The sequence below is a fragment of the Camellia sinensis genome, chromosome 5 (assembly GCF_055761805.1).
Source record: "Camellia sinensis isolate YWXY chromosome 5, ASM5576180v1, whole genome shotgun sequence".
NCBI lineage: Eukaryota > Viridiplantae > Streptophyta > Magnoliopsida > Ericales > Theaceae > Camellia > Camellia sinensis.
In genome coordinates, this window is record NC_138965.1 from 133442451 (window position 1) to 133469515 (window position 27065).

The window sequence follows — 27065 nt, forward strand, 5'->3', positions numbered from 1 at the left end:
AGTTCTTATAATTTGAGACTTGTGTCACTTTGATCTCTGACTTTGCGATTGTGACACATTTGATCCTAAATTTGGAATCTTGTTCCAAATAAGGACAACTGAAGATGCCATCGCTCAATTTTAAGGGCAAAGTCGTCAATTTGATAAAATATAAACTAATTTGACAAATCAAAAAGATATTTTTGAATTTTTAAAAATAATTTTACCTACCAAAGATAAAATTACGTAAAATTGATAAATCTTTTAGATATTTATTTTATTTTTTTTACCAAATTAGTCTTTATCATGTGTTTACATGATAATCATGTAATGAGTGGTTGTTAGGCTTTTAATGTGTAATCGATATATTCAATATATGAAATGCTTTTAGTTTTGATTTGTTTAATTTAATGAATTAATTTAATAATGATATCAAAGTTGTCGCTATATTTGACTTTGGAAAAAATAGAAACTAATTTAATGAAAATAAAAACAACTACCTATTACATGATCATCATCCAAACACATAATAAATATTAATTTGGTAAAATAAATAAATAAGAAATTTATCAAATTTATATAATTTTATCTTTAGTGGGTAGAAATAATTTTTAAAAATTCAAAAATATTTTTTAACATTTATTTTTATCAAATTAGTTTATATTTTATTACATTGACGACTTTGCCCTTGAAATTGAGCAATGATATCTTCAATTGTCCTTATTTGAAAAATGTTTTAGTTTTGAATTTTTTAATTTAATGGATTGGTTTAATAATGATATCAAAGTTATTGTCATATTTGACTTTTGAAAAAATAGAAACTAATTTAATGAAAATAAAAATAACTAACCATTACATGATTATCATCCAAACACATAATAAACATTAATTTGGTAAAATAAATAAATAAGTAAATAAATATCTAAAAAATTTATCAATTTTACATAATTTTATCTTTAGTGAGTAGATATAATTTTTAAAAATTCAAAAATATTTTTTGATATTTATTTTTATCAAATTAGTTTATATTTTATTATATTGACAATTTTACTTTTGAAATTAAATAATGGTATCTTCAATTATCTTTATTTAAAACAAAATTTAAAATTTAAGATTAAATGTGTCACAATTAAAAATTTAAAGATTAAAGTATACATACCGTTAGAATAATTTATCTATAAGTAAATAATAAGTAATGAGCAACCAACAACAGGGCAGAAAGGATAATAAACCACAATATGGAGGGCAATTGGGCTTTAGACACGTTTGTCATCTTGTGTTAGATTGATGCTGGTTTCCTTTCTTTATATATGTTATAGACTATGAAGATGTCTGGGCCTTTTCGTAGAGAAGTATGCGGGCCTTGTAAAGACAACTTAATGGGCCATAGGTCCATATAGTCAAATTTTAGAAATTATTATCGTTTATGATGGAGGTTGACGTTTTAATTTTATAAACTTTTAAGTTTGGGATTAAAAAATTTTATTTGTGATAGATTTTTTGACTTTTGTGAGAAAAAAAATAAAATAATTATGATTTGAATATGATATTTTAGAAAAAATTACTCATAAATCCCATTTTAATAAATGCTGCTCAAGTTAGTCCTAAGTGTTTTTTCTTAAACCATTTAGTCTTTTTTATTTTTGGTATGATATATTATATATAAAGTTTACATTTTTACCCACCACTGAACAACATCATCAACATCACCATCCGAATCAATCTCTCTCATCTCGATTTTGAAACCCTAGTTTTCTCTCTCTAGACTCTCTAATGGCACCCAAAGTAGCAGCAGAGGAGAAGCCCGCAAAGAAGAAGCCAGCGGAGGAGAAGAAGTCCACGGTGGCGGAGAAGGCTCCGGCGGAGAAGAAGCCAAAGGCCGGGAAGAAGCTGTCGAAGGAAGGCGGAGCAGCCGCCGAAGACAAGAAGAAGAAGAGGTCGAATAAGAGCGTTGAGACTTGCAAGATCTACATTTTCAAGGTTTTGAAGCAGAGCTTCTTGATGATCCTGGTGAAGTTGGAGATGAAACTGCTTTTGCTTTGTCTAGTTTAATTTCAGAAAAGGAGGACCTACAAAAGTTAGCATTTTAAGCAAATGTTGTTGATAAACTTTGCAACCACTTGCAGAAAGGTTCATTACAAGCCAAGCGTATTCAAGGAATATTGTTGGCATTGGCTGATCTGTGTTTGCAGTTGGAAAGCTGCAGGTCTTGGTTCGATTTTTGATGATGTTTCAAATTAATGAATTTGATGAAACACCCACAAACACCCACAATCTGATGAATCTGATGTTCTAATGAATTTGATGATGGATCTCGAGCAAGGCTATGAGGATCATGAATTATAGTTTCAATTTTTTTTTAAATGAATCTGATGTTTGAAACACCCACAAACATCAATGAATCTGATGTTAGATTAATGAATCTGATGTTGGAATATGATGTTTTGATGATGTTTGCCGATTTTTGATGATGTTTTGATGATGAGAAATTTTTTTAAAATGAATTTGATGTTCTGATGTTACTGTTGTTCACGATGTTTTGATGTTACTGTTGTTCACGATGATGTTTGATGATGATTTGATGATGTTGCCGAGTTTTGATGATGGTAAATTTTTTTAAAATGAATTTGATGTTTGAAACACCCACAAACATCAAAAACATCGGATGTTTGAAAAAGGAAGAAAATCTAAAAAAGGTCTATAATAAGTTTTTTGGACAATTCGGTAAATTACACATAAACACCAATCCAAAATTACCCCTCAATTACTGACCCAGACGCGTAAAAAAATGGATACTAATGTCTTTACACATAAAATAGGACCTATTAGTCTAACAAAAAAACGTCGGGACTAAATGGATTAACATTATCAAATTAGGGATTTAATGGTGCTTTCCCCTTTATCTTATTAGATTAAAAAGTTTATTTCATTTTTTGGGACTAAAATGTCTCATCTATCTATACTATATATTAAGCAAAATGGGGTTTTTAATTCCCAAGGCATGTGGGAACATCAATATCCCAATCTGAATTTTCTAAATTTTTTATTTTAAAAAAAAAACTCAGCATTTATTAATTTGATCAAAATCTCCTTATTAGCATTTATTAATTTTTTTCAATCCACATATCTTTCTATATGTCTACATTTATTGATTTGGTCAAAATCCTTTGATCAGCATTTAAAATCTCCTCATATAAATAATTATAGATACAATCCGTATATAATTACCGCAGTCTCATTTTTAACTTCCCCCATAATTTATATATTACTCCCTCCGTCCAAAAATATTAGTCCCTTATTCCAATTTTCACTGTCCCAAAATATTAGTCCCTCTTCAAAAATCAAGTACAAAAATAATATAAATTTCTTATTTTGCCATTCTTTTAAATTAATAAACAATATAAAAAGTACAATTATGATATTGATATTCTCAAAAAATGTACTATCAAAAGGATAATTTTGAAAAATTAATTTTTTTTAAATGCAATAATTGTACTATAAAAAAAAATTGAATTTCCCAAAAAGGACCATTATTTTGAGATAGAGGGAGTAAAAAAAATCTAAAATAAATAAAAATACCAATAATTATCCGTGCCTGCATAGCAGGGTGATACGCTAGTTTAAGCCAAACGAAGGCTAGAACAACAAAACGAGGGCGTTCTGGAAAACCAGGGTGGTATGATTCCTGTGTGTGTGACTTGTGAAGAAACCCATCAGAGGAGGGAGAGAGAGAGAGAGAGAGAGAGAGAGAAGATGGGAGCTGCTTCGTTCAGGTGGATACTGCAACTACACAAGGACGTTCCAAAAGCAGCGAAGTTGTACTCAGAGGGCTTGGATTTCAGCATTAATGTCTGCACTCTTCGTTGGGCTGAACTCCAATCTGGTTCTCTCAAACTCGCCCTCTTACATTCCCCCAGGTTTCTTTCTTTCTCTCTCCTTCTTTCTTACATGGGTGTCAATCATTTGCTCTGTTACTTGATACCCTTTTCCTATTTTTGATTTTTAGTTCCATTTTTCGTCAATTCAAACCAATACATGAGATTTTTGTGGGTATACAAGTATAAAAATTGTTTTCTTTTATTTATTCTTCACTAGATAATAGTACCCAATTGCCTGTATTTCATGATGATCTGTATTAATTGATTAACAAATTTTCCTTCAGAGGATAAAGAAAGGAGGATTGGGGTGCTTCTATTTACGCACCACATTTTAATCTCAAGGAACACCATTAATTGATTATTCTTTATTACAATAATGACTTTACCTAAAATGACTAAAATGACCACAAAAGAATATCAATACACACCTTAGTTGAATGCACAACATCCAAACCCTAACCCTAGCCACCATTGTTGTAAGTCAATCGGAGAAACCCTCAGTGGTGGTGTCAGGGCTGGCGGCGGAGGATCCGGCAGTGTCTTGAGATGCAATCGGCGGCCAAGAGTTGGTGACGGTAGAGTGGCACGGCGAGTTCACGGCAGTGTGTAAATGGAGCATCTTCAATTTCCCCAAAGTTAAAGCTAGGGCACTGTGGAGCAAGTACTTCAAAGTCGGAGGCTACGATTGTCGCCTCTTGGTTTACCCTAAAGGCAACTCTCAAGCTCTTCCTGGTTACATCTCAATCTACCTCCAAATCATGGACCCTAGAGGCACCTCTTCTTCCAAATAGGACTGCTTCACTAGCTATCGTCTCGCCATTGTCAATCCCCTCGACAAATCCAATTCGATTCATAGGGATTCTTGGCACCGCTTCTCTAGCAAGAAATCTCATGGTTGATGTGATTTCAAACCCTCTGCCTTGATTCTTGACCCTCAATCTGGTTTTTTTGTTGAATAATGATTCAATTCTTATTACTATTGATATACTTGTATTGAATGAATCGGTTAATTTTTCCCGTGATAACATTGAAAGACAATCCAATTCGATGACCTCGTCAGTTGTGAGTGGACCAGTTGGTGATGGTTTGCGATGACAAAAGGAAGGGTTGACAGCGGTGGCCATGGTTGGCGTTGATGGTAGTTGCCGATGATGGCTGCTGCCGCCGGTGGTAAGTGTCTAACAGTTAGGCTTTTTTTTTTTTTTAAATTTTTTTTTTGAATTTGAGGTGTGTACGAAGTGGTGTGGGACTAAGGACAAAAATGGAACGATGTGGTATGTGTTGAGAAAAATTATATTTTTTTAAATTATTAAAGGTATGAACTGAGCAGTGGTGTGCCTTGATACAAAATATGGTGTGTTAAATAGAGGCACTCAGGATTGGGTCCGTTTGCTTGCTTTTTCATTTTTTCCATTTTCCATTATTATTATTATTATTTTGGGTAAACAAAACAATTGAAAATTTAAAAAAAAAAAAAATTTCTTTTTATGCATTTTTTTGTTTCTTTTTTTTGGGTGCAATTTTTGTTAGGTGACTCGGGTTTTTTCATCAAATGTTTGAGTGTGATTATAAACTCAGAAAATGCTATAAGTACCAAATTTTCTACTAAATAAATAACTAAATGTCTCACATGGTGTGGGGTATACAAAATTGTTGATCTCACACTTATGTAAGACATTTGGTCATTTATTTGGTAGAAAATTTAGTATCCTAGCATTACCCTTATAAATTCTCATGCCATTTTTGGGAGCACATAAATAAGTTGCTTATTAGCTTATCTAAGTCATTATTAACTCTCTAATTTTTTTGCACGTGTTTTCATATACCCAAAACAATCAAGTATCTATGCATAGGAATAATCTCAACTTTCATTTAGGATTTATACATTGATAGAGGCTAGAATTGTACTCAAATTATTGCTGTTTGTTGAGGTTGTTCATTGGATCAACAGAAAAGAGAACCGATTTTACCCTGGACCTGTAATACTGAGATTAGGTCAATAGCTAGTTCTTTTGAGGAATGGGTGATAAGGCTGGCTGATCTAATGTTATGACAGAAGGTAGGAACAATTGGTCCTTTAGGGGCAAGGTGAAACTATTACTAGGTCAGTCTGGTTGGTTTTTTGCACCTAGCTTTGACGTTAGTGTCTATATTCCGATTCATCCAATTTTTTCAAGGGTTACATTTCGTATGATGGGAGTTACAGGTGTGTTGAGCATGGCTTTGCTATGTGCAATTCATGGTGCTATTATCATAGAAAATATTTTATTTGAAGAAGTGAAGCTCTAGTTCTTGTTCTGTTCCAAGTATTGCCGCTACTTTCACAGTTACACTCGAACCGCTAACTCATTTAGGAAATTCATGATGATGGTGAGACATCCTTCTCAAATCACTGCTTGCATCACTTTTGTTATTCTCAAATCCATTCTTGGATCATTCCCCGCAATATTTTAAGCAAATCTCAGGGGGTGTATTTGTAATTTACCCTTTATTTATCAATATTCTACATGGAAAACATTGTAATGTTTCTGGCTTGCTTCTCAATGTGATGGTATATTTACTTGGAAATTAATTTTCCTTTGACAGATGTTTAAAACTCATACTAAATTTTATTTCTTTATCTATGGCTGAATTGGAATATAATTTAATTGAATTAGATGCTAATCCAAGCTTTTCAGTGAACATGCCATGCAGAAGGGGTACTCATCACTCTTATCCTTTACAGTGACGGATATTAACAGTACGGTGACAAAGCTAATGGCTTTGGGTGCAGAGCTGGATGGTCCAATCAAACATGAGTTTCATGGAAAGGTTAAAAAAAACCCAACTTTCAAGTTGCATAATTTGTAAAAATGCTATACAAACAAAATTTATATATAAAAACTTCAAACAGAATGAAGTGGCTTATTTATATTCATTTGTTGCAAAACAAAAGGCCCATTACAAGGACTCATAATTGTAAAAATGCGACTCCTACGTCATTCTGTATGAGTTTTCTATATGCATAGCATTTTTCTTTGTGAAACCATCATTCTTCTTCTATCTTGAGCAGCTATAGCTCTTGACACTCAGAACATGCCATTTCACTTAAGTTCCATTACAGCGTTACCTAAAAACGCTAATAGAGATTTGTGTCTTGGAGCACATGTTCAAAAATTGGTACACTTATGTTCCAAAAAGGCGAATTTAGCAATTCAAAGCAATCCCAAAATTTTCGTTTATATTTTCTTAGAAGTTTCCTAGAAGAGGAAACAAAAATCAAATATAATAAACTAAAATCTAGAGAGAATGGAGTTTTGCGTAACCAAATATAAAACAAATAGGCCATAATACTTCAAGAATTGTGTTTTTGCATGATTAATTTGTAACTATTTTATTCGATGTCTAGCTATTAAAATGTAATTGGTATTATATTTAGTAGTCTCTTAAATACTAGTAGTGTGATTTATACAACGTTACCCCTATAGCATCATATTTTAGAGCATATGTCGTATCTCGTTTTCATTCCCATTTCTTGTACTGGAACAATACACGTTCCAAGTAAGATGCTTCCATTATATTTTCTAATTTTAGTTTTTGGAAAGGGCAACACACAAAGGCAATGAGCCTAGGTATGAAAATGAAACCTTTCTCAACCCGAGAGGGATAGGGGTAACTAGGTCACCAAGTCTCTTTTGCCCTTGCTCAGTGTAACAATGTTTGTTACTTGGAGAATTTTGACTAGGCAGTTTTGGCTCACTTGTAACACTCGAAATATTTTCCCACAACATTTTCTTCACATTTGATCATGCCCAGACAATTATTGAGGACACTAAACATGTTAGGGTTCTTGGTTGACGGATCATATATCAAGTTCCCACCTTCTCTCTTTGGTTTTTAGCTGCAAAATCTTCTGATGCCTAACAAATGGTGGCTTTAACAGGTTGCAGCAATCAGGTGTGTCGATGGACACATGGTGGGCCTCTATGAGCCCACCTGAAGGAAGTAATTTTGCTTTTAGGGAATCAGATGAACGGATTGTTGTTTTTTTGAAGAAATTGGAAAACAACAAGAAATAGCATGTTTCCCTTCGCGATTTCGCTTTCATAATGGATAGGTTTTCGTTCAAACAGATCAACCATGGAACAGAGCTTGTTGTGAGCTGGACTTTTGGAAAATTTGTTGCCAATTGGAGAAAGGCGATATCTAACTACTGAATTCAAGGGTGTCAAAGATGATCATCCGGCATTTATTTTTAAATTTCTGAATTCTCTCTAGATTGTTTTGATACTTGCTGCGTTATCTTACCATGTAATAAAAGTTCACCTATTGTAATTTGTGTTTTTTTCTTTCTTTGGGAATAAATATATTGTATATTCATTGACATTAGCTGCCATTACAAGATTAATAATATACTTCATGTGATGAATGCAAAAGTTGTACCCAAGAATTGTTAACAATGATATTCTATTAAAACAAATTAGGAATGAACAAATTCTTGATGTGATAGGTAATACTTATGTTGAAAAACAAAAGCGATTGAAGTAGATGGCTTGAAGTTAATAATAGTTCCAGAGAGTCTCTCTAAGAGATTTCCGGCAATGCTCTGGTGGTTCTTCTGCGATATTCCGGAAATTTTTTTTACACTTCTACAGTTTTAGAGCGTAGATCTGAACTTTTTACGTTTGAAATAGGAGTTTTTGAAAGTTTTTTTCTCTGATTTCGGTATAAATTTTTGGATGTTTAACACCCACAATTGTTTCTTCCTCTGTCAACCTTTTTCCCATACAAGTTCAAAAAAACCTTTTTCTCATACCATTGTGGATGTCCTTCCTTCTTTGGCGGCAACAGTGGCAAAGGTGGGCAGCAGCGACGGGGACGACATCAACAGGAACAACGGGCTTTCAGGCAAATCTTGCTTTACAGACTACATCTTTGAGCTGATTGTTGGTTTTCCTTGGAACAGAGCTGTTTTTTTTGGCGGATTTATTTTTTTGTTGTTTGTTTGTTTTTTGTTTGGTTGGGATAGCTCTTTGGGTCTTGATTATATACTGTTATTATATTTTATTAATATAATGTTTCCCATGTTTAAAAGAAAAAAAGAAAGAAAGTAAATGGCTTGGCTATAGTACAAAGATAATCTACACGATTTCACGAGTTAGGAACTGCATTAGTTAAAAGGAGGACTACAAATGAGTTCAGTTTTTGAATTGTCGAGCTCAAGTTGAGCTTAAATAATTAAGCTTGATCCTTTTTTTTTTTTTTTGTTAAACTAGAATTGAGCTCGATCTTGGCTCATCAAATATTTGATAAACTCGAACTCCCTTGATTACATAAACGAGTCAAGTTCAAGTTTGAAAAAAAATTTAAACTTAAATTAATTTACTTATTAAGATAAAAAAATATAAATAAAAAATTATGAGCAAAATAAATTAATTTAAACTTAAATTAATTTACTTAATAAATTTCATCAATTAAATATATAAATTTACACAAACATAAAATACACATAGAAAAATAAAATAAATTGTTGAAAATTTATTTGAAATATTATTAAAAGTAAATATTAATTCATTTTCTTTATGTTCACGAGCCGTATAGAGCCGAATTTGGGACTACTTGAGCTTTGCTCGATTAATACACGAGCATAAAAATCGAGTTCAAACTCGTTCATTTAATAAATGAGTCGGGCTTAAACGAGCTTTAAACGAGCCGAGCTCGAGTAGTTTAGTTCGTTTTGCAACCTCAGTTAAAGGAATATTATTATCAGTTTGGCTATGGTTAAAAAGTCATTTTTTTTCTTTTTCTGTATTTAGTAAATCTTCAAAAATATGTGTCAATTTATTTTATTTATTTATTTATTTAAGATGGTTCTAGTTTAGAAGGGTCTAAAAAAGTAAAAAAATTATTTATTTTTTAATTACTAAAATTGAAAAATAATAAAAAAAAGTTATTAAACAGGCAATTGTCAAATCCCACAACCATATTGAGAATTTTTGTGCATAAAATTGATGTATAATAATGTGCTAGTAATATTTTATTTTTAAAAGATTTTGTTAATGAATGTCCCAAGGACGCTTGTTAATAAGTTTGAAAGAGTTATAATTCTTTGTAGGAAGATTATCTATCTCCACAAAAATCTCTCACCAAATCACCCTTCACAGACTCTTAAAAGTAAAAGTTTAGCATTACAAAATAAGTGGACAGACTTTTACCAGAAAGAGTTTGTGAAAGGGTGTTTTTGTGGAAGATTTTTGTGAAGATGTAGTACGACTGTTCTTTGAAATAGTGCCAGTAAAGGATAGACAATTATTTTAAGCTTTGTGAATCAATGCCTTTAAAGAAAAATATTTGAGACTCTCTTAAACCTATCACAATTCTATCCACAATGATATTTTAAAATAAGTGTCAACTTTTGATTTGTTATACACCCAATGATTGATGGCTCTATTCTCTTGCCACATCTTTGTGGATGAATTTGTGGGTCAAATCTATAGGTCTCTAATATTAATAGCCTTTAAAATAGGCCACAACTTCTTTCCAATCCAAATCGGACTAGAGATGCTATTGGGCCTCTGTAGGCCCACCACGAAATCCATATCGATAATTCGAACTATTTCAATGTGTAGGGTTCGTCGAGTATTTTATCTTTGCAAAAAATCACGTTAATCAGATATCGATAGCCACTTGATTAGATCACAATTGTATCAATGGTAAGTATGATTTTTAAAATAAATTGTTTATGCAAATGTGATCTAATCAAGTGGCTATCGATATCCATCAATGTGATTTTTTATAAGAATAAAATATTCGACGAGTCCTATATAGTGAACGGTTTAAATTATCAATGCGAGTTCCGTGGTAGGCTCACAGAGGTCCAATAGCACCCTCCAATCCCAATTGGAGAGGAGGCTCTCGCTCAAAATATGCATGAACAACATTTATTTTTAAAATTATGAGTCATAATTGTTGGTACAAAAATTATCAGGATCAGAATTTTGTACAAAATTAATGTTTGTGGAATACTCTAGTTTAAATTGTATTTTTGTTAATAATAGAAATCTCTCCAATCAAACAGTTTCAAAAATATATTAATACTCTAGCCATTCATTTGAAATTCCAAACACTTTTAAATCACTATCTATAGAATTAGAATCCTTTCATACCCTATATTAAATCTAGACCCACTAAGTTATATATGTTTACATATTGATACAACCAATAAACTATATATGTAAAGCAAAGTGAAAGATGCTCATTTATGTCTTTTTCAATCAAATTAATCACATTTAGCCAAGTGGGTATCCAAACCAATGGCATGTAAAATTAAAGCTACAAAGAGAGATTCTTATTAGGGTACTATTATGGTGTGCAACCCCTTAAGGTTGCACACCATATGCAACCAACACAAAAAGTGTAAGTGGAAGGTGTAAATATAAAACAGGACAGCAAACAGAAAGGCGTAAGTGTAAGGTGTAAGTTGCACACTTAAGAAAAGTCCTTCTTATTATATCTCTCTTCCAGATTTTGTATTAATTTCACATCTTTTACATTCAATGGTTCAGATTACATGTTAAAGAATAATCTGAAGGCCTATATAAACCCTCCCAACAAGCATTTCTTGATATGAACATAATTTGATATATATGTTCTCTCTTCAATGTTGTCTCTGTTGGGGGTTTTGTGGGAGGCTATTGGAGCTCTGTCACTCCAACTCAGAAGGAAATGAGGGTACTCAACCACTTCTAGTTCATGAATACCCTTGGCTATGCAAAATATGTATATATATAAATAAAGAGAGAGAATGTGGTGACTATGCAAGCTAAGGGTAGGCATGAACTAGGAGATGGAGGTTACCTTGATCTTTTATGGATTGGAGTGAAGGGAGCTCCTATGGCCCTTCTAACAATCTAACTTGCTTCACATATTGTGTACTCAAAATTTTCTGTCTCAATATAATTAATGTGTACTCAAAATTTTCTGTCTCAATATACTTCCAGATGCACAATATATATAATTGTGCAACTAGAAACATATAAAAATTGTCTGATAGAGAAATTTATAATCTCGGGCCATGTTTGTATATTTATCATGGATGCACAAACAGGCTTGAAATATCATCTATTAGGAATTGCTGATTTTGTTAATATTGGATGTTGGCAAAATTGTTAATAGTCCCTTCCAACAAGGAAAATCAGTTTCATTCTAATTTTTCAAGCCTAATACAATCATATGTTTGACATTAATTAATTATTGCATGATATATATCATTTAGTAGTTAATCAACGCTAAATAAATAATTAACTTAGACTTTAAAAATCATAGTGAAAAGTTGACCTTTTAAAAAGAGAAAAGAGAAATGTGAATGAAATTTCAGTTAATTTTTTTTTTTTTAAATCTCTATTTAAATTAATGATCCAAATACAATAAGAATCCAAATTTAACTCATGAATCAAAGCTCTTATAGTTCAATAAGTTTGGCTCGTCAGTAGGAGGCCTAAGAGTTTAATTTGCTCCATTTGTATGGGATTAGTTTCTTTTTTTTGTTAAGGTCTCTTTCATTCGTTTTAAAAGTTTCAATGTAATTATAATTTATGTTATAACGGCTGATTCATTATATTTTATTGTATTGAAAAATTAAAATAATAGTATTAATAAGATGATTCTTGATGAATTTTAATGGATCTAGTTTCTTGTGAGTTGGATGAAGGTCCGATCTTCTCCAGTTGGGTGTATGGATTCCATCATAAGTCTACTATGATGATTTTAATGATTCATCTTGTAGGTCTTTATGTGGAGATTATCTATTAAAAAAATTCAAATTGTTCAGATAATCAAAATTGTAGGATTTTAGCAAATTAATAAGCAAACATTGTTTCGAAAATAGCCGTCTACTTTTTTGGATGCATCTATAATGAAATTATGTGTTCACTATGATTGTCATATCAATATGATTCTTTTATAGATAATTTACAAAAGGACTTACAAAATGAACAATTTTGAATCATCAAAATGAGACCTATACAATGAGCTCAATTGAACAACATCAAACCTCTTTTCAACTAGAGAGAAGTTAGTTCAAATTTTAATTATCTAATCATGTCTTAGATCACATTAATCTTTTCTCTCAAAGGGGCAAAATATAAATGGAGTGGGTCCATGCCTTGGGCCGGTCCAAGCCAGTAAGCCCAAATCCGAATGACCATCCGATATAGGCCAGCATCCACATGGGCCAAACCATTGAGCCCATCTCCATGTGAATCATCTACCCAAGTCCTCAAGTAGTTGGGCCAAGCACATTAAGGAATAGGCTATCCCAAGCACGGTACTAGCTAGGCCGAACTAGTGGGCCGAACCCATCAACAGAACTGAAGTGGGCTGAGCCTGCATATGGTCATCCAAATGGGCCTACCCATCTCTACGAGTAATCTCATAAAAGGCCGAATCCACATATGTCTTAGGCTTGTGCTGGTAAGAAGAACCCTTATACTTCTTAGGATAAGATTTTCTAGAAGATTTTTTGTAAGGTCTAACTTGTTTGGATCATCTAGACTTAGACAAGTACTGAATTTTGGTGTTGTAAGCGAATTAGTCACAAAATTCACCAAGCTCTTTTTTGTCTATAAAGTTTCATTTTTTCATAAGATACTGGAGTTTAAGATCATTACATAGAGATAGACCTTCTTCAATGATTAGACTAACAAGTTGGCCATGGGTATACTGGTGATAGGGAATAGTCATACCATTGTGACGATCCCTAAGCTTTTTCCTAATTTTTTCGGCAAAGAGATTGGGGAGGCCATCGATGAATTTGGCCTTCCAATGGTCACTTTTGGCATCTACCTGTTGCATAACCTTGAGCAGAAAAACATCTTTATACCATCTGAAATGGGTTAAAGATGGACATTTTAAATTCTAGAGAAGTTCACGACCTCTATCACTATTAGCGACCTTAAGCCCTGTTGGCCAATCTTCACTGTATTTAAAAAGATTAAATTCTGTTGTGTACAAAACAACAACAAGAATAAAAGAAATAGAGAAAATGAGAGAATTTGTTTGATTACAAAAATCAAACTCGAAATAAAAATAAATAAATAAAATCACAGATTTTATTTTGTTACAAAAATAAAAATAAAATCTGATTAAATAAACATAATAAAAAACAGAATAAAATTAAACAACTTACTTGGTTAATTTATTTGAATAACTTTTCTGATCAAGTCCAGTGTTTAACACTGTGTCCTTAAGACAGATTCGTCCTCTCCACGGTGTTTTCAGAATTTGGACGTCTATCTCCCAGGATGAAATGATCTTACCACAAACAATAGCAGCACTACAAATTGTTTGCCTTACGAACACACTAAGTGTTTACACTCTTTCTTTCGGAAATAAAATGCAGCAAGATGAAGAATATAATTTGCAGAGGATAGAGTACAAAAATTTGGAGTAAAATCCAAATGGGAGGCTAGTCTATTTATAGATGTAAAGGTGACTTTTGGTTTTGAATTGAACAGGTATGAAACCTGTTAGATTCAAATTTAAACAAATTTGAATCTGTTTATTCAAACAGATAGAAACGGGAAGGGCTCTGTTTGGATGAGCAATAAATCCAAAACAGTTTAATTCTGTTTGAAAACGGGAAGGGCTCTGTTTGGATGAGCAATAAATCCAAAACAGTTTAATTCTGTTTGAAAACGGGAAGGGCCTTGTTTGGATGAACAAAAAATCCAAACCAGTTTAATTTGAATTATGGATTTTATTTTAATAAAAAATAAAATAAAATTCAAATGTTTTTGGCCCAAAAAGATTAGAAGCCCAACCCAACCACACACCCCGCACCCGCGCCCAGGCCCAGCCCAGCCCGCCCGACCGGACGGACGGCGGCAGCGGCGCGCGCGCGCGTGTGGTGATTTTTGGGTCCAATGGGTCTAGCCCATTTTGCCCATAATCTCTCCCTCTAAAACACTTGGGTACCCCTTGGGGCACATCCCAAGTATCTCACCCTAAGCCTTATAAACCCTTTCAAAACTTCCCACCAAATCAATGTGCGACAAGCCAATTTACAACTTTAAGAAATTTCCACCATAACTCCATTTCCATGGAGCACACTTTGGCTTCAATTTCCCATTCACTCGATAATGGTTTTGAGCAACCAAATATACCACGTGAATCACAACGCGGCATAAAACACGTTACCACTTTGACCCGAGTAAATCGATGCTCAGGGCCCACCTAAAAAATAGACCAAACTTGAGAAAAAATTCTGGTTTTACCCAGAATTTTTCCACCATTTCCAACAATCCCCCACATGAATGGAATTTGATGACAACGGAAATGCAACAATATGCAGACTTTAACGAAAGAGTACAAGTCGAAAATATCTTGCATCAAGATAGGTAGTTTTCGGCCTTGAACCTTCCCTAGTGATAACTTATCAGACTTACTGGCTAACCAATGGACGCGATGCCTTGAATTGTTCAGCCGTTTGTGTAAGCCAAGACAATAGATTTCACACAAAATATCTTCTAACACATCGTGGTTCTCACTGTTGTGTTCATTTTGGCCTTGAACGCGCCTGGTTTTCATAAGTGTGTCTAAAAAATTTAGCCTCTTCATTCTCATAGAACCGGCCCCAGTTCGACACTCATATAGGTGATTCTTATTGTGAGTATCTCCTTATACTCGTCTTGATTTTATACCTTAATCAAGATATAAGTAATCATTAAAAGCAAAGCTTATCCTTATACCCCTGCATACAACATATGTTGCAGATATCACTCTCACCATAGGAATGGGTAGGGAATTTTTAATCCCTTGGTGATTTCTGGTGAGCCATACATAACTTAGTTGTCCCTTTGAACTTAGTTCTTGGGATCTCCAGTCATATAAGTAGGGTTACTATTATGACGACTCTTATGTAATAGGCTTTAATCCCATCCCCTTCGATGAACTATACACTAGCTCTTTTGTCAAACCTTTTGTTAACGGATCCGCAATATTCTCTTTAGATTTTATATAATCTATTGAGATTATTCCATTTGACAACAATTGCCTTACGGTATTATGTCGACGACGAATATGTCGTGACTTACCATTATACATATGATTCTGTGCCCTGCCTATTGCAGATTGACCATCACAATGAATGCAAATAGCTGGCACGGGTTTTGGCCACATTGGAATGTCTTCTAAGAAGTGACGAAGCCATTCTGCTTCTTCTCCTGCTTTGTCCAAAGCAATGAACTCGGATTCCATTGTGGATCGTGTGATGCATGTTTGTTTGGTGGATTTCCAAGAAACAGCAGCGCCTCCTAAAGTAAAGACATATCCACTAGTGGATTTTGAATCTTTAGTATCCGATATCCAATTGGCATCACAATAACCTTCGAGTACTGCTGGATATCGAGTAAAGTTCAAACCATAATCACGAGTAAATCTTAGATATCTAAGAACCCGAATGATCGCTTTCCAATGGTCTTCTCCGGGGTTACTAGTGTACCTACTCAATTTACTGATAGCATAAGCTATATCAGGACGAGTACAATTCATTAGATACATTAGGCTTCCAATGATTTGGGAGTATTTTAACTGAGACACTACATCACCTTTATTTTTCGATAAATAAAGACTGATGTCTACAGGTGTTCTAGCTAAATTCAAATCATCCTTGGTAAATTTATCAAGAATTTTCTCAATATAATGAGATTGAGATAATGCATATCCGTCAGATGTTTTAGTAATTTTCATTCCTAATATAACATCTGCGACCCCCATATCTTTCATATCAAATCTTTTGTTAAGCATTTGCTTAGTTGATTTGATCATGTTTTGACTGCTTCCAATGATAAGCATGTCATCCACATAAAGACAAACTATGACATATCCTTGGTCAGTGTTTTTAACATAGACGCATTTGTCACATTCGTTTATCTTAAACCCATTAGTAAGCATTGCATGATCAAATTTTTCATGCCATTGCTTAGGTGCTTGTTTTAATCCATAAAGGGATTTTACAAGTCGACAAACTTTCTTTTCTTGCCCTGATACTACAAACCCTTCGGGTTGTTCCATATAGATCTCTTCATTTAGATCACTGTTTAAGAAAGCTGTCTTAACATCCATTTGATGTATTTCTAAATTAAACAACGCTGCTATAGAAATAAGCATGCGAATGGATGTTATTCTTGTCACAGGGGAATATGTGTCAAAATAGTCCAGACCTTCCTTTTGTCTGTAACCTTTAACAACAAGTCTTGCTTTATACTTGTCAATTGAACCATCTGCTTTCATTTTTCTCTTGAATATCCATTTATATCCAAGAGGTTTAGAACCTGGTGGAAGATCCACCAATTCCCAAGTATGATTTTGCATAATGGATTCAATTTCATTATTAACAGCCTCTTTCCACAAAGGTGCTTCAGGACCTGTCATTGCTGCCTTAAAGCTTTGAGGTTCATTTTCTAACAAGTATGTCAGAAAATCTGGACCAAAGGATTTTGATGTTCTCGCTCTTTTACTTCATCTTGGTTCATCATTAGTTAAATCCTGTTGGTCGAGACTATTACTAGTCTCTTGTGTTTGATTGTCATTAGTCTCTTGACTTTGTGTACAATCATAAGTTCTTTTCTGTGAACTTAATTCCTGTCCTTTCTTGTAAGGAAAGACATGTTCAAAAAACACAGCATTCCTTGACTCTATAATAGTGTTTACATTTATATCAGGTATTTCTGATTTATAAGTCAGAAACCGATATGCATTACTATTCTGAGCATAACCAATAAACACACAGTCTATTGTTTTTGGTCCAATCTTAGTCTTTTTAGGAACAGGAACTTCAACTTTTGCCAAACACCCCCACACTTTTAAGTATTTGTAGGAAGGCGATAGACCTTTTCACAATTCATAAGGAGTGCTGTTGGTTTTCTTGTGGGGTATTCTATTAAGAACAAAATTAGCAGACAATATTGCTTCCCCTCACAAGTTCTGTGGTAAGCCTGAACTTAGTAACATGGCATTCATAATTTCTTTTAGGGTTCTATTCTTCCTTTCAGCAATTTCATTTTGCTGTGGAGAATAAGGGGCTGTAGTTTGGTGAATAATGCCATGTTGTGCACAAAATTCATTTAATGGTGCATCATATTCACCACCCCTATCACTTCTAACCATTTTAATGGTTTTACCAAGTTGATTTTCAACTTCTGTTTTGTAGAGTTTAAACATTTCAAAGGCTTCATCTTTACTTCTAAGTAAATAAACATAACAATATCTTGTGCAATCATCGATAAATGTTATGAAATACTTTTTGCCTCCTCTAGTTTGAATAAATTTTAAATCACAAACATCAGAATGAATTAATTCTAGAGGTTCGGTTTTTCTTTCAATCGATTTAAATGGAGCCTTAGTTAGTTTCGCTTCTACACAAATTTCACATTTATGATTAGGATTAATTTCAAACTTTGGTATATGATCTAAACCAATTAATCTACACAAAGCATCAAAATTCACATGTCCTAATCTACCATGCCATAAATTTGACTCAAGAATATAAACAAAAGATGTGTTATTCTTATTCATAGCAACTTTCAGTACAACTGTCATTACATTCAACTTAAAGAGACCATCGCTCATGTATCCCTTACCAACATACATACCACTCTTTATTAATACAAATTTATCAGACTCAAATACAAGCCTAAAACCATTTTTACTTAACAAAGACCCAGAAACTAAATTCTTCTGGATGTCAGGTACATGCAGTACGTTATTGAGGGTCAGTTCTTTCCCTGATGTCATCTTCAAGATCACTTTCCCTTGTCCAGCCACAGTAGAAGTAGAAGAATTTCCCATGAAAAGTTGTTCACCATTTGCAGCCTCATTGTAGGTAGTGAACATCTTCTTGTCCGCACAAATGTGACGAGTTGCTCCAGTGTCAACTCACCACTCTTTGGGATTTCCAACCAAGTTAGCCTCAGACATCACAGCAGAGAGGTTGATGTCATTCACTCCGTCAAAGATGTAATCCAATTCTGTTACATTGGCCTGATTGGTGGTCTTCTTACTTGTACTTCCATGATCCTTCTTAGGGCGGCGGCAGTCAGAAGCTCGATGTCCAGTTTTGCCACAGTTATAGCATTTTCCTTTGAACTTCTTGCTACTATCGCCTTGTTTAGGACCATCTCCAGTAAACTTCCTCTTTTTGTTATGTGGTTTATGAACTTGTTCAACCACATTAGCCTTGGACTCAATGGGATTTTTCCCATTCCTCTTTTCATCCTTTCGGTTATCTTCTTCAATTCTTAATCTTATAATCAATTCTTTATGTTTTAAATAATTTTTGAAATCTTTCCAAGCCGGTGGTAACTTTTCCACTAAAGCAGCGACTTGGAATGACTCGCTAAGAGACATACCTTCTGAATGAATATCATGCAAAATTATTTGAAAACTTTGAACTTGAGATATTACCGTTTGGGAGTCTACCATAACAAAGTCCAGAAATTTACCGACGACAAATTTCTTCGTGCCGGCATCTTCTATCTTGTATTTCTTCTCCAAAGAATCCCACAATTCTTTTGCTATTTTCAGAGGACTGTATACATTATACAGCATATTGTCAAGGCCATTTAGGATGTAGTTTCTGCACAAGAAATCTGAATGTTTCCAAGCATCTACAGCAGCAACAACTTGCCGATCACTTTCACCCTCTTTAAGTGCTGGAGCCTCTTCATGAAGAAACCGGGCCAAATTAAGAGTTGTAAGATAGAACAGCATCTTCTGCTGCCATCTCTTAAACTCGGTACCGTTAAATTTTTCCGATTTTTCTCCATGATTGATTGGTACATGAACATGGTTCTGGATAGGGACCGATGTAGGTGTAACAATAGGAGTACCACTGTCAGATGCAGTTTCAGTTGTAGTAGCCATAATCTCTGATTACAAAAATCAGAAAAAATTAAAACACAAATTAATTTTCTAGTTACTAAAACCAGAAAATAAATTATAACAACAAAATAATTTTATTTTCCTTGTTACTAAAACTAGAAAAATAAAATATCACAAGAATTTTCTGTAATACCAAATAATATTCTGAATTGTTAATGACACCAGTATCGTACTACTAGTTGTTGTCAAAGAAAAGAGACAGTATATTACTACTATCTGTCAAATAGCATAAATCACTATTTGTTTTTCCAACCAGAATATTAATTTGAAAACACAGAAAATTAAATACAATGAAGATACCCAAAAAGGAGTCTGTCTTAAGATTGTTGGCCAATCTTCACTGTATTTAAAAAGATTAAATTCTGTTGTGTACAAAACAACAACAATAATAAAAGAAATAGAGAAAATGAGAGAATTTGTTTGATTACAAAAATCAAACTCGAAATAAAAATAAATAAATAAAACCACAGATTTTATTTTGTTACAAAAACAAAAATAAAATCTGATTAAATAAACATAATAAAAAACAGAATAAAATTAAACAACTTACTTGGTTAATTTATTTGAATAACTTTTCTGATCAAGTCCAGTGTTTAACACTGTGTCCTTAAGACAGATTCGTCCTCTCCACGGTGTTTTCAGAATTTGGACGTCTATCTCCCAGGATGAAATGATCTTACCACAAACAATAGCAGCACTACAAATTGTTTGCCTTACAAACACACTAAGTGTTTACACTCTTTCTTTCGGAAATAAAATGCAGCAAGATGAAGAATATAATTTGCAGAGGATAGAGTACGAAAATTTGGAGTAAAATCCAAATGGGAGGCTAGTCTATTTATAGATGTAAAGGTGGCTTTTGGTTTTGAATTGAACAGGTATGAAACCTGTTAGATTCAAATTTAAACAGATTTGAATCTGTTTATTCAAACAGATAGAAACGGGAAGGGCTCTGTTTGGATGAGCAATAAATCCAAAACAGTTTAATTCTGTTTGAAAACGGGAAGGGCTCTGTTTGGATGAGCAATAAATCCAAAACAGTTTAATTTTGTTTGAAAACGGGAAGGGCCCTATTTGGATGAACAAAAAATCCAAACCAGTTTAATTTGAATTATGGATTTTATTTTAATAAAAAATAAAATAAAATTCAAATGTTTTTGGCCCAAAAAGATTAGAAGCCCAACCCAACCACACACCCGCGCCCAGCCCACCCGGACGGCGACAGCGGCGCGCGCGTGTGTGGTGATTTTTGGGTCCAATGGGTCTAGCCCATTTTGCCCATAATCTCTCCCTCTAAAACACTTGGGTACCCCTTGGGGCATACCTCAAGTATCTCACCGTAAGCCTTATAAACCCTTTCAAAACTTCCCACCAAATCAATGTGGGACAAGCCAATTTACAACTTTAAGAAATTTCCACCATAACTCCATTTCCATGGAGCACACTTTGGCTTCAATTTCCCATTCACTCGATAATGGTTTTGAGCAACCAAATATACCACGTGAATCACAACGCGGCATAAAACACGTTACCACTTTGACCCGAGTAAATCGATGCTCGGGACCCACCTAAAAAATAGACCAAACTTGAGAAAAAATTCTGATTTTACCTAAAATTTTTCCACAATTTCCAACAAGTCCAACAAAGTGACGAAGGATAGTTTGGGCTAGGGTGTAGACAACATCTTCCTTATTGCTGGTGGCATCGGTGGTTGGATCGATTTCCATCTTAACAAAGTTAAGAATTTCATTCTGCTGAGTGGGTGTAAGAACATTGTCCCACTATCCTTTTAAGTATGCCGATAAATCCATTCATGATGTACTGTGCTATCTGGGAATGGGAGGCAAAAAGCAGATTCTATTTCAATCTTATGCTCTAGGTGCTATTACATAAAATTATTAATATTATATTAAAAAAATCATAAATGACAATTGGATCGAAATGACTATAGTATAAATTGCATCTTTTTTGTAATTTTAAATTACGAAATTTTTTAGTGTAAACAATTTTAAAAAATTAAATTTTATTAAAATTAAAAAGAGCTACAAAAACAAAATAGTATTGTGACAAATATATATATATATATATATATATCTCAATGCCTAAGATAGTTGATGAATCTTACTCTTATTATTTTTTAGTTTATGAAAATTTATTTAATTTCAATAATTAAAAATGTTTTTATTCTCAAATTTTAAATAAATTAAAATCATTTATGAAATTTTTGGTTCATGTTTTAAATTTTAATGAGAAAGATAAAATTAAAATAAAATATTCTATTATGAATAATTGAAATTTTTTTTATAACAATTTATATAATAAAAAAATAATACTTATTTGTTAGTACTGAAATTTGATAACTCAATAATAATTTTCAAAACAATGAGAAATTTATTGATAATTTTTTCATTGTAATTTATGATATTTTTGAGCTGTGTTTGGTTGAGGGATTTGGAAAAGGAAAAAGAAAAGGCACGTGAAACTATGTGAAATGTAAATATATTTTATTCACATTTTACCTACCTTTTCCATTTTCCTTTCTAAATCATTTCTCAAATCCCCCAATCAAACACGACATTAACGTTGTGTTTAGTTGGGGGATTTAGGAAGGGATTTGAAAACGGAAAGGGAAAAAGTGTGTAAAACTAGATGAAATGTAGGTATATTTTATTCACATTTCACCTACATTTTCCTTTTCCAAATTCCTTTTCAAATTTCCCAACCAAACACAACATAAGGGAATTTTAGCTTAAGGTCTAATATTAAGATTTTATAAGATAAATGATATGCAATATTTTCATAATAGTTGGAGTCCCTTAGCATTTTCATAGAAATTTCAGCATAAAAAAATTTCAACACAACAAAATTTTAGCACAGACAGAAAAATTTCAACTCGTCACAGAGACATTACAAATTTCTTTGTGACCAGTTGAAATTTCTTTAATAATATTATCGAGGGATTTTAACTAATTTGAAAATACATTGGACCTCTCATACTATCAAAAGTTGGAGAGGAATGTCTCACTATTTGTTTTCGATTTTTAATACAATATTATAATAAAAAATATAATTTTATTGGCATAAAAAATATTTATAAAATTATTATTTATATTGAAACTTTTTAATTTTTTTTAAAACTAAAAACTAATAATCACAAAGTAGAAATTAAACCCATCTATCCTTCATCTTTTAAATAATTATTTTTTAAATTTATTTAAGTTATTTTTGCTTAATAATGATACTGAATTTTAAATTAAAACAAGCTGCAACAAAAGTGGCGAAAAAGATGAGGAAGCTTCTATTTAAACACCATCATCAAACTTAGTACACATTTTGGAAAACAGCAATGCTAGATATTATGAAAAACTTTTTACACCACTCCAAAAAATTAATCTCTCTCTCTTTACAATTCTCATAATGTCAAACATACCCTCATCTCTTTCATCCCAACATTCCAAACCCTAAGTCGTCCAACTACCACCTCCAGTAGCTGCTTTATCTCTGGCAGCCACTACTGCAAAATTCGGCCTCTAACTTGTAACTTCTGCTCTACCTCTTCCCCTTCCTTCCGGCAACCCTCTCCATCGCCACCACTTTTCGACCACCGCCAACCATTGCCAGCCTTTCTCCACCTCACCCCGCCACCTCTAACCCTTTTTCAACAAATATCGCCCTGTCGCCACCCACCCCATCCTTTCAAATCTGAAAAACAGAAGTTTTCACTTGTCTCTCTCTTTCTCTCACTCTCTCTAAGATCTAAGGTTACAAAACAACAATGGCAATAATCACAGAGGTTGGAGTAGGGGTTGCGGGGTTGGGAGGTGGCGACATTATAGAAATAGGAGCTGATTATTGGGAAATGACCGTCGGAGATGGTAGTCGGGTTAGAGAAGGTGGTTTAGAGATGGAAGAGATTGTGGTAGACAATGGTGTTGTGGTGGTACGATGAGTGGGGTGGCATCGACGAGGCGTTGTTGTTGTGCTGGTGAGGGGAAATTCTACGTACACCACAATTTTACACCTATTTTCTTATTACACCATTAAGAAAAAATTAAAATTCTCATTATAGCCTTTATAATACCAAAATTAACCCTAACTTAAACCCTTTTCAAAACCCTTACCAATATTTCTCATTAAACCTATTCTTTTTGAATTACTCCAGTGCCATTTTACCGAACAAATTATATTTGTCCAACCACCTATTGCCACAAGTTTAAAGATACATTTTCCTTAAAACATCAATTTTCCTCCAAATTTATGATGGGTCTTGTAAGAACTTGAATTTTTAGACAACTAATTAGTTTGTTAATAATAATATTAAGTCAATTAGTAGTGATTATTAAACTATTAAATTATAATGTTAATAGCATCATGACTAATACCAATATTAAACTCTTTTAAATAAATTTATTTATCTTTCTGTGATTAAATTTCTGTATCTAAATATAGTTGTGGAAACTAAATGAGTTAAACAAATAATAACTAAGTTAGTTAGATGATAGTAGGAAGCAAAACATCTAGTGAATAAGTTATATATACAATGATTTTATTTTGTACACACATACAAAATATATATATATGAAATCAGATTTTGGGCAGGGAAATTTGGCCCTCTCCTTCCCAAGAAGGCTGCTAGAGGCATGCATACAATTACACTATAAGCCTATATATCATGTAGGTAATGTTTCCCAAGTGAAAAAATAAAAAATAAAATAATAATAATAAATAAATAAATTCTACCTCCAAACTCCTACAAATAAGAACACTATTAAGCCATTCTACTACTACGACTGAGCAAAGAAAAGAAAAGAGAGAGAGAGAGAGAGAGAGAGAGAGAGAGAGTAGAAAACAAAAGAAAAAGAGAGGAAGAGGAGAGGGTGCTTGGTGGTCACCATTTCAAAACGAATCTTGAGGATAGTTTGTAAAAAGTCTGGAGGTAGGAATACTCAAGCTCTATCCTCTCTTAGATATTTTTAAACTGAATCTATATACTAAATATATCCAAGCGTATGCATTGTTAATACATACATAGCAAGAATAGCTCAATGCATGCTTATATTTTGATAGAATGAGAATTTCATGATTATATGATTTCTATTCCTTCTTGCAAGCATAGATTAGATGGTTTAGCAATTGATTTTATCTTCTTATGTGTTCAAATATTCTCCATTGTTTGAAATAATCTTGTGTGAGAGTAAAATGTGATAAAGTTGGTTCAATTATACTTGAAACTTATATTTTCTTCACTGTTTCAGATTTTATCGGATGAAAAATGCTCTAATAAATTGAAAATAACTTGTGTTAAAAATATATTTTTACTAGGAGTATATATAGGTGTTAGATATTGTTTAAAAGTTTTATAAAATCATTGGATACCATTTTCCTACCGAAATAAATATTTGTTCTAAGTGTTGCTTACAACACAGTAGGAACAGTGACTTTAAGCAGGTTCCATTTTCTCTAAAAATGTTATTTTTCTGCACGACCACTTGGAATAGTTAGATATAAGAGTTATCTTTCATTTTCCGCCAATTTCGCAAAAAATGGATAAGTCTAAGAGGGGAAATTGCAATTTTACTAAAATGCGACAGAATCTGTCCAAGTTTCTTAGTAAAATTATTTGACCATCTTCCATTGGTTTTCAATCTTCAAGCTCCTCTGTAAATATGTTATAAACTCAAATATATAGCAAAAAATTCTGACCTTACCTCTTTTTGACATCGTTTGAGGCCCCTTTTTATTTTTCAAATACAGAACACCTGTGCTGGAAGTTGCTATAACTCACTGTCCTAGAAACTAGTTTTTTTTTTTCAAATTTTATTTCTCCATTTTAAAGTCATTTTTAGCCTTGGTATTCATCTTGAAATATTTTCCTAACTCAATGAAATAGTACTAGTTAAAATATCGTAATAATTGAATTTCGTTTGGTATGGGTTTCATTATTTTTAGTCCGATCATTTAGTGCTGAAAATAAGAAGTGTGGGAAATTCTAAGAAATTTTGTGATGACTCCTAAGACATTCTGTAACACTTATTTTGATTTCCATACATGGTTGTGTTGTGCTATATGAACCTTATGTCACTGTGATTTTCAAACTAAAACTCGCACATGCATCAAAATGTGATTCGACAAAGTAAAGAAACACAAAATTGAGCCGATGCATTAAAGTTTAAAAGTGGTGGGGTGAGCCGGTTTAGAGTCTTGCGCAAGTGAGTTGCAAACCCTAACATGGCACGAGAAAGTATTTTGGCACTTATCGGTATAGGCGATATAAGGTTGGTGGTGCGGAAATAAGGTCAACCTACTAACTTACAAAAGGCATTGGAAATAAGGCCAACCTAGTAACTTATTTCCCAAACTAAGCCTAGTTTGGCCGAAATTCTCAGAATAAGTTAAAGCGTGTTTCCAAAACATGTTTTTAGCATGTTTCTGGCCCAGGCGCACAAAATAAATAAAATCATAAAAACGTGGTTACAAAACACGCTTTTAATTAAGAAAACACTGTTCCTATTAGCGTTTTCATTTTAAAGAAATTCTATTTTAAAAAGAAAGCGTGCGTAACCACGCTTTTAAAAGTTATATAAAATGGCCCACCCTCCTCATTTGCAACCACACTTTTTATATACTTTGTTTTTATTTTCCCGAACCAGTCTCCCTCTGTTTTCCTTCTGCTCTCACTCTCTCTCTTCATGGGTTCTCTGCTCTCACTCTCTCTCTCTGTGGGTTCTCTGCTCTCTCTCTCTCTCGCTAGTATGTGGATTGTCTATTTCTCTCTCTCTCAGTTTGAATTTTATATGTGTTGATTTTGTTTGTGAAAATGTGAATGTGGGTACAATGTGGATAAAATAGGGTTTGTAAATGTGAAAATGTTATGAATTGATGACAATGTTGGTAGAATAGGGTTTGTGAATGTGAAAATGTTGTGAATTGAAATTGTGATTTTGAATTCACAGATTGAACCGTAGCCCTAGCCCTAGCTCTAACCCAATTCTAGGGTTTCAAATTGAACCCTAGCCTTAACCCAATTCTAAGGTTTTCAATTGAATTTGAATTCACAAATTAGGGTTAGGGTTTTTTTATTTTTTATTTATTTTTTAATTCACAATTGAATTCTAGGGTTTTTATTTTTTGATTGTCAGACAAATGTTCACAAAAATAATAAAAAATAAAAAATTTAAACTCTCTTAAAATAGATAATAAGAATCTTATAAAAATTGTAAATTCTGTATAAAAATGAGTGCAACAGAGAATGAATAATTCTTTTAAACTCTCTTAAAGACTTCTTTTTTT

General features: G+C 33.0%; 1 protein-coding gene across 1 annotated transcript; it reads left to right on the plus strand.

Moving 5' to 3' along the window:
• Nucleotides 1-3579: 3579 nt before the first annotated feature.
• On the plus strand, nucleotides 3580-8272 carry LOC114321543 (uncharacterized). The gene is made up of 3 exons (XM_028268700.2): nucleotides 3580-3896; nucleotides 6536-6668; nucleotides 7780-8272. Exons 1-3 carry the CDS (start codon nucleotides 3658-3660, stop codon nucleotides 7834-7836), a joined length of 429 nt encoding a protein of 142 aa, XP_028124501.2. The 5' UTR covers nucleotides 3580-3657; the 3' UTR covers nucleotides 7837-8272.
• The last annotated feature ends 18793 nt before the right edge of the window (nucleotides 8273-27065 follow it).

Bases quoted from the DNA above. Each gene is read 5' to 3' on its own strand.
- LOC114321543 (XM_028268700.2), top strand. From the start codon at position 3,658: ATGATTCCTGTGTGTGTGACTTGTGAAGAAACCCATCAGAGGAGGGAG. The intron at 3,897-6,535 runs GTTTCTTTCTTT...CAAGCTTTTCAG, and splicing joins GCCCTCTTACATTCCCCCAG to TGAACATGCCATGCAGAAGG. The intron at 6,669-7,779 runs GTTAAAAAAAAC...TGGCTTTAACAG, and splicing joins AACATGAGTTTCATGGAAAG to GTTGCAGCAATCAGGTGTGT.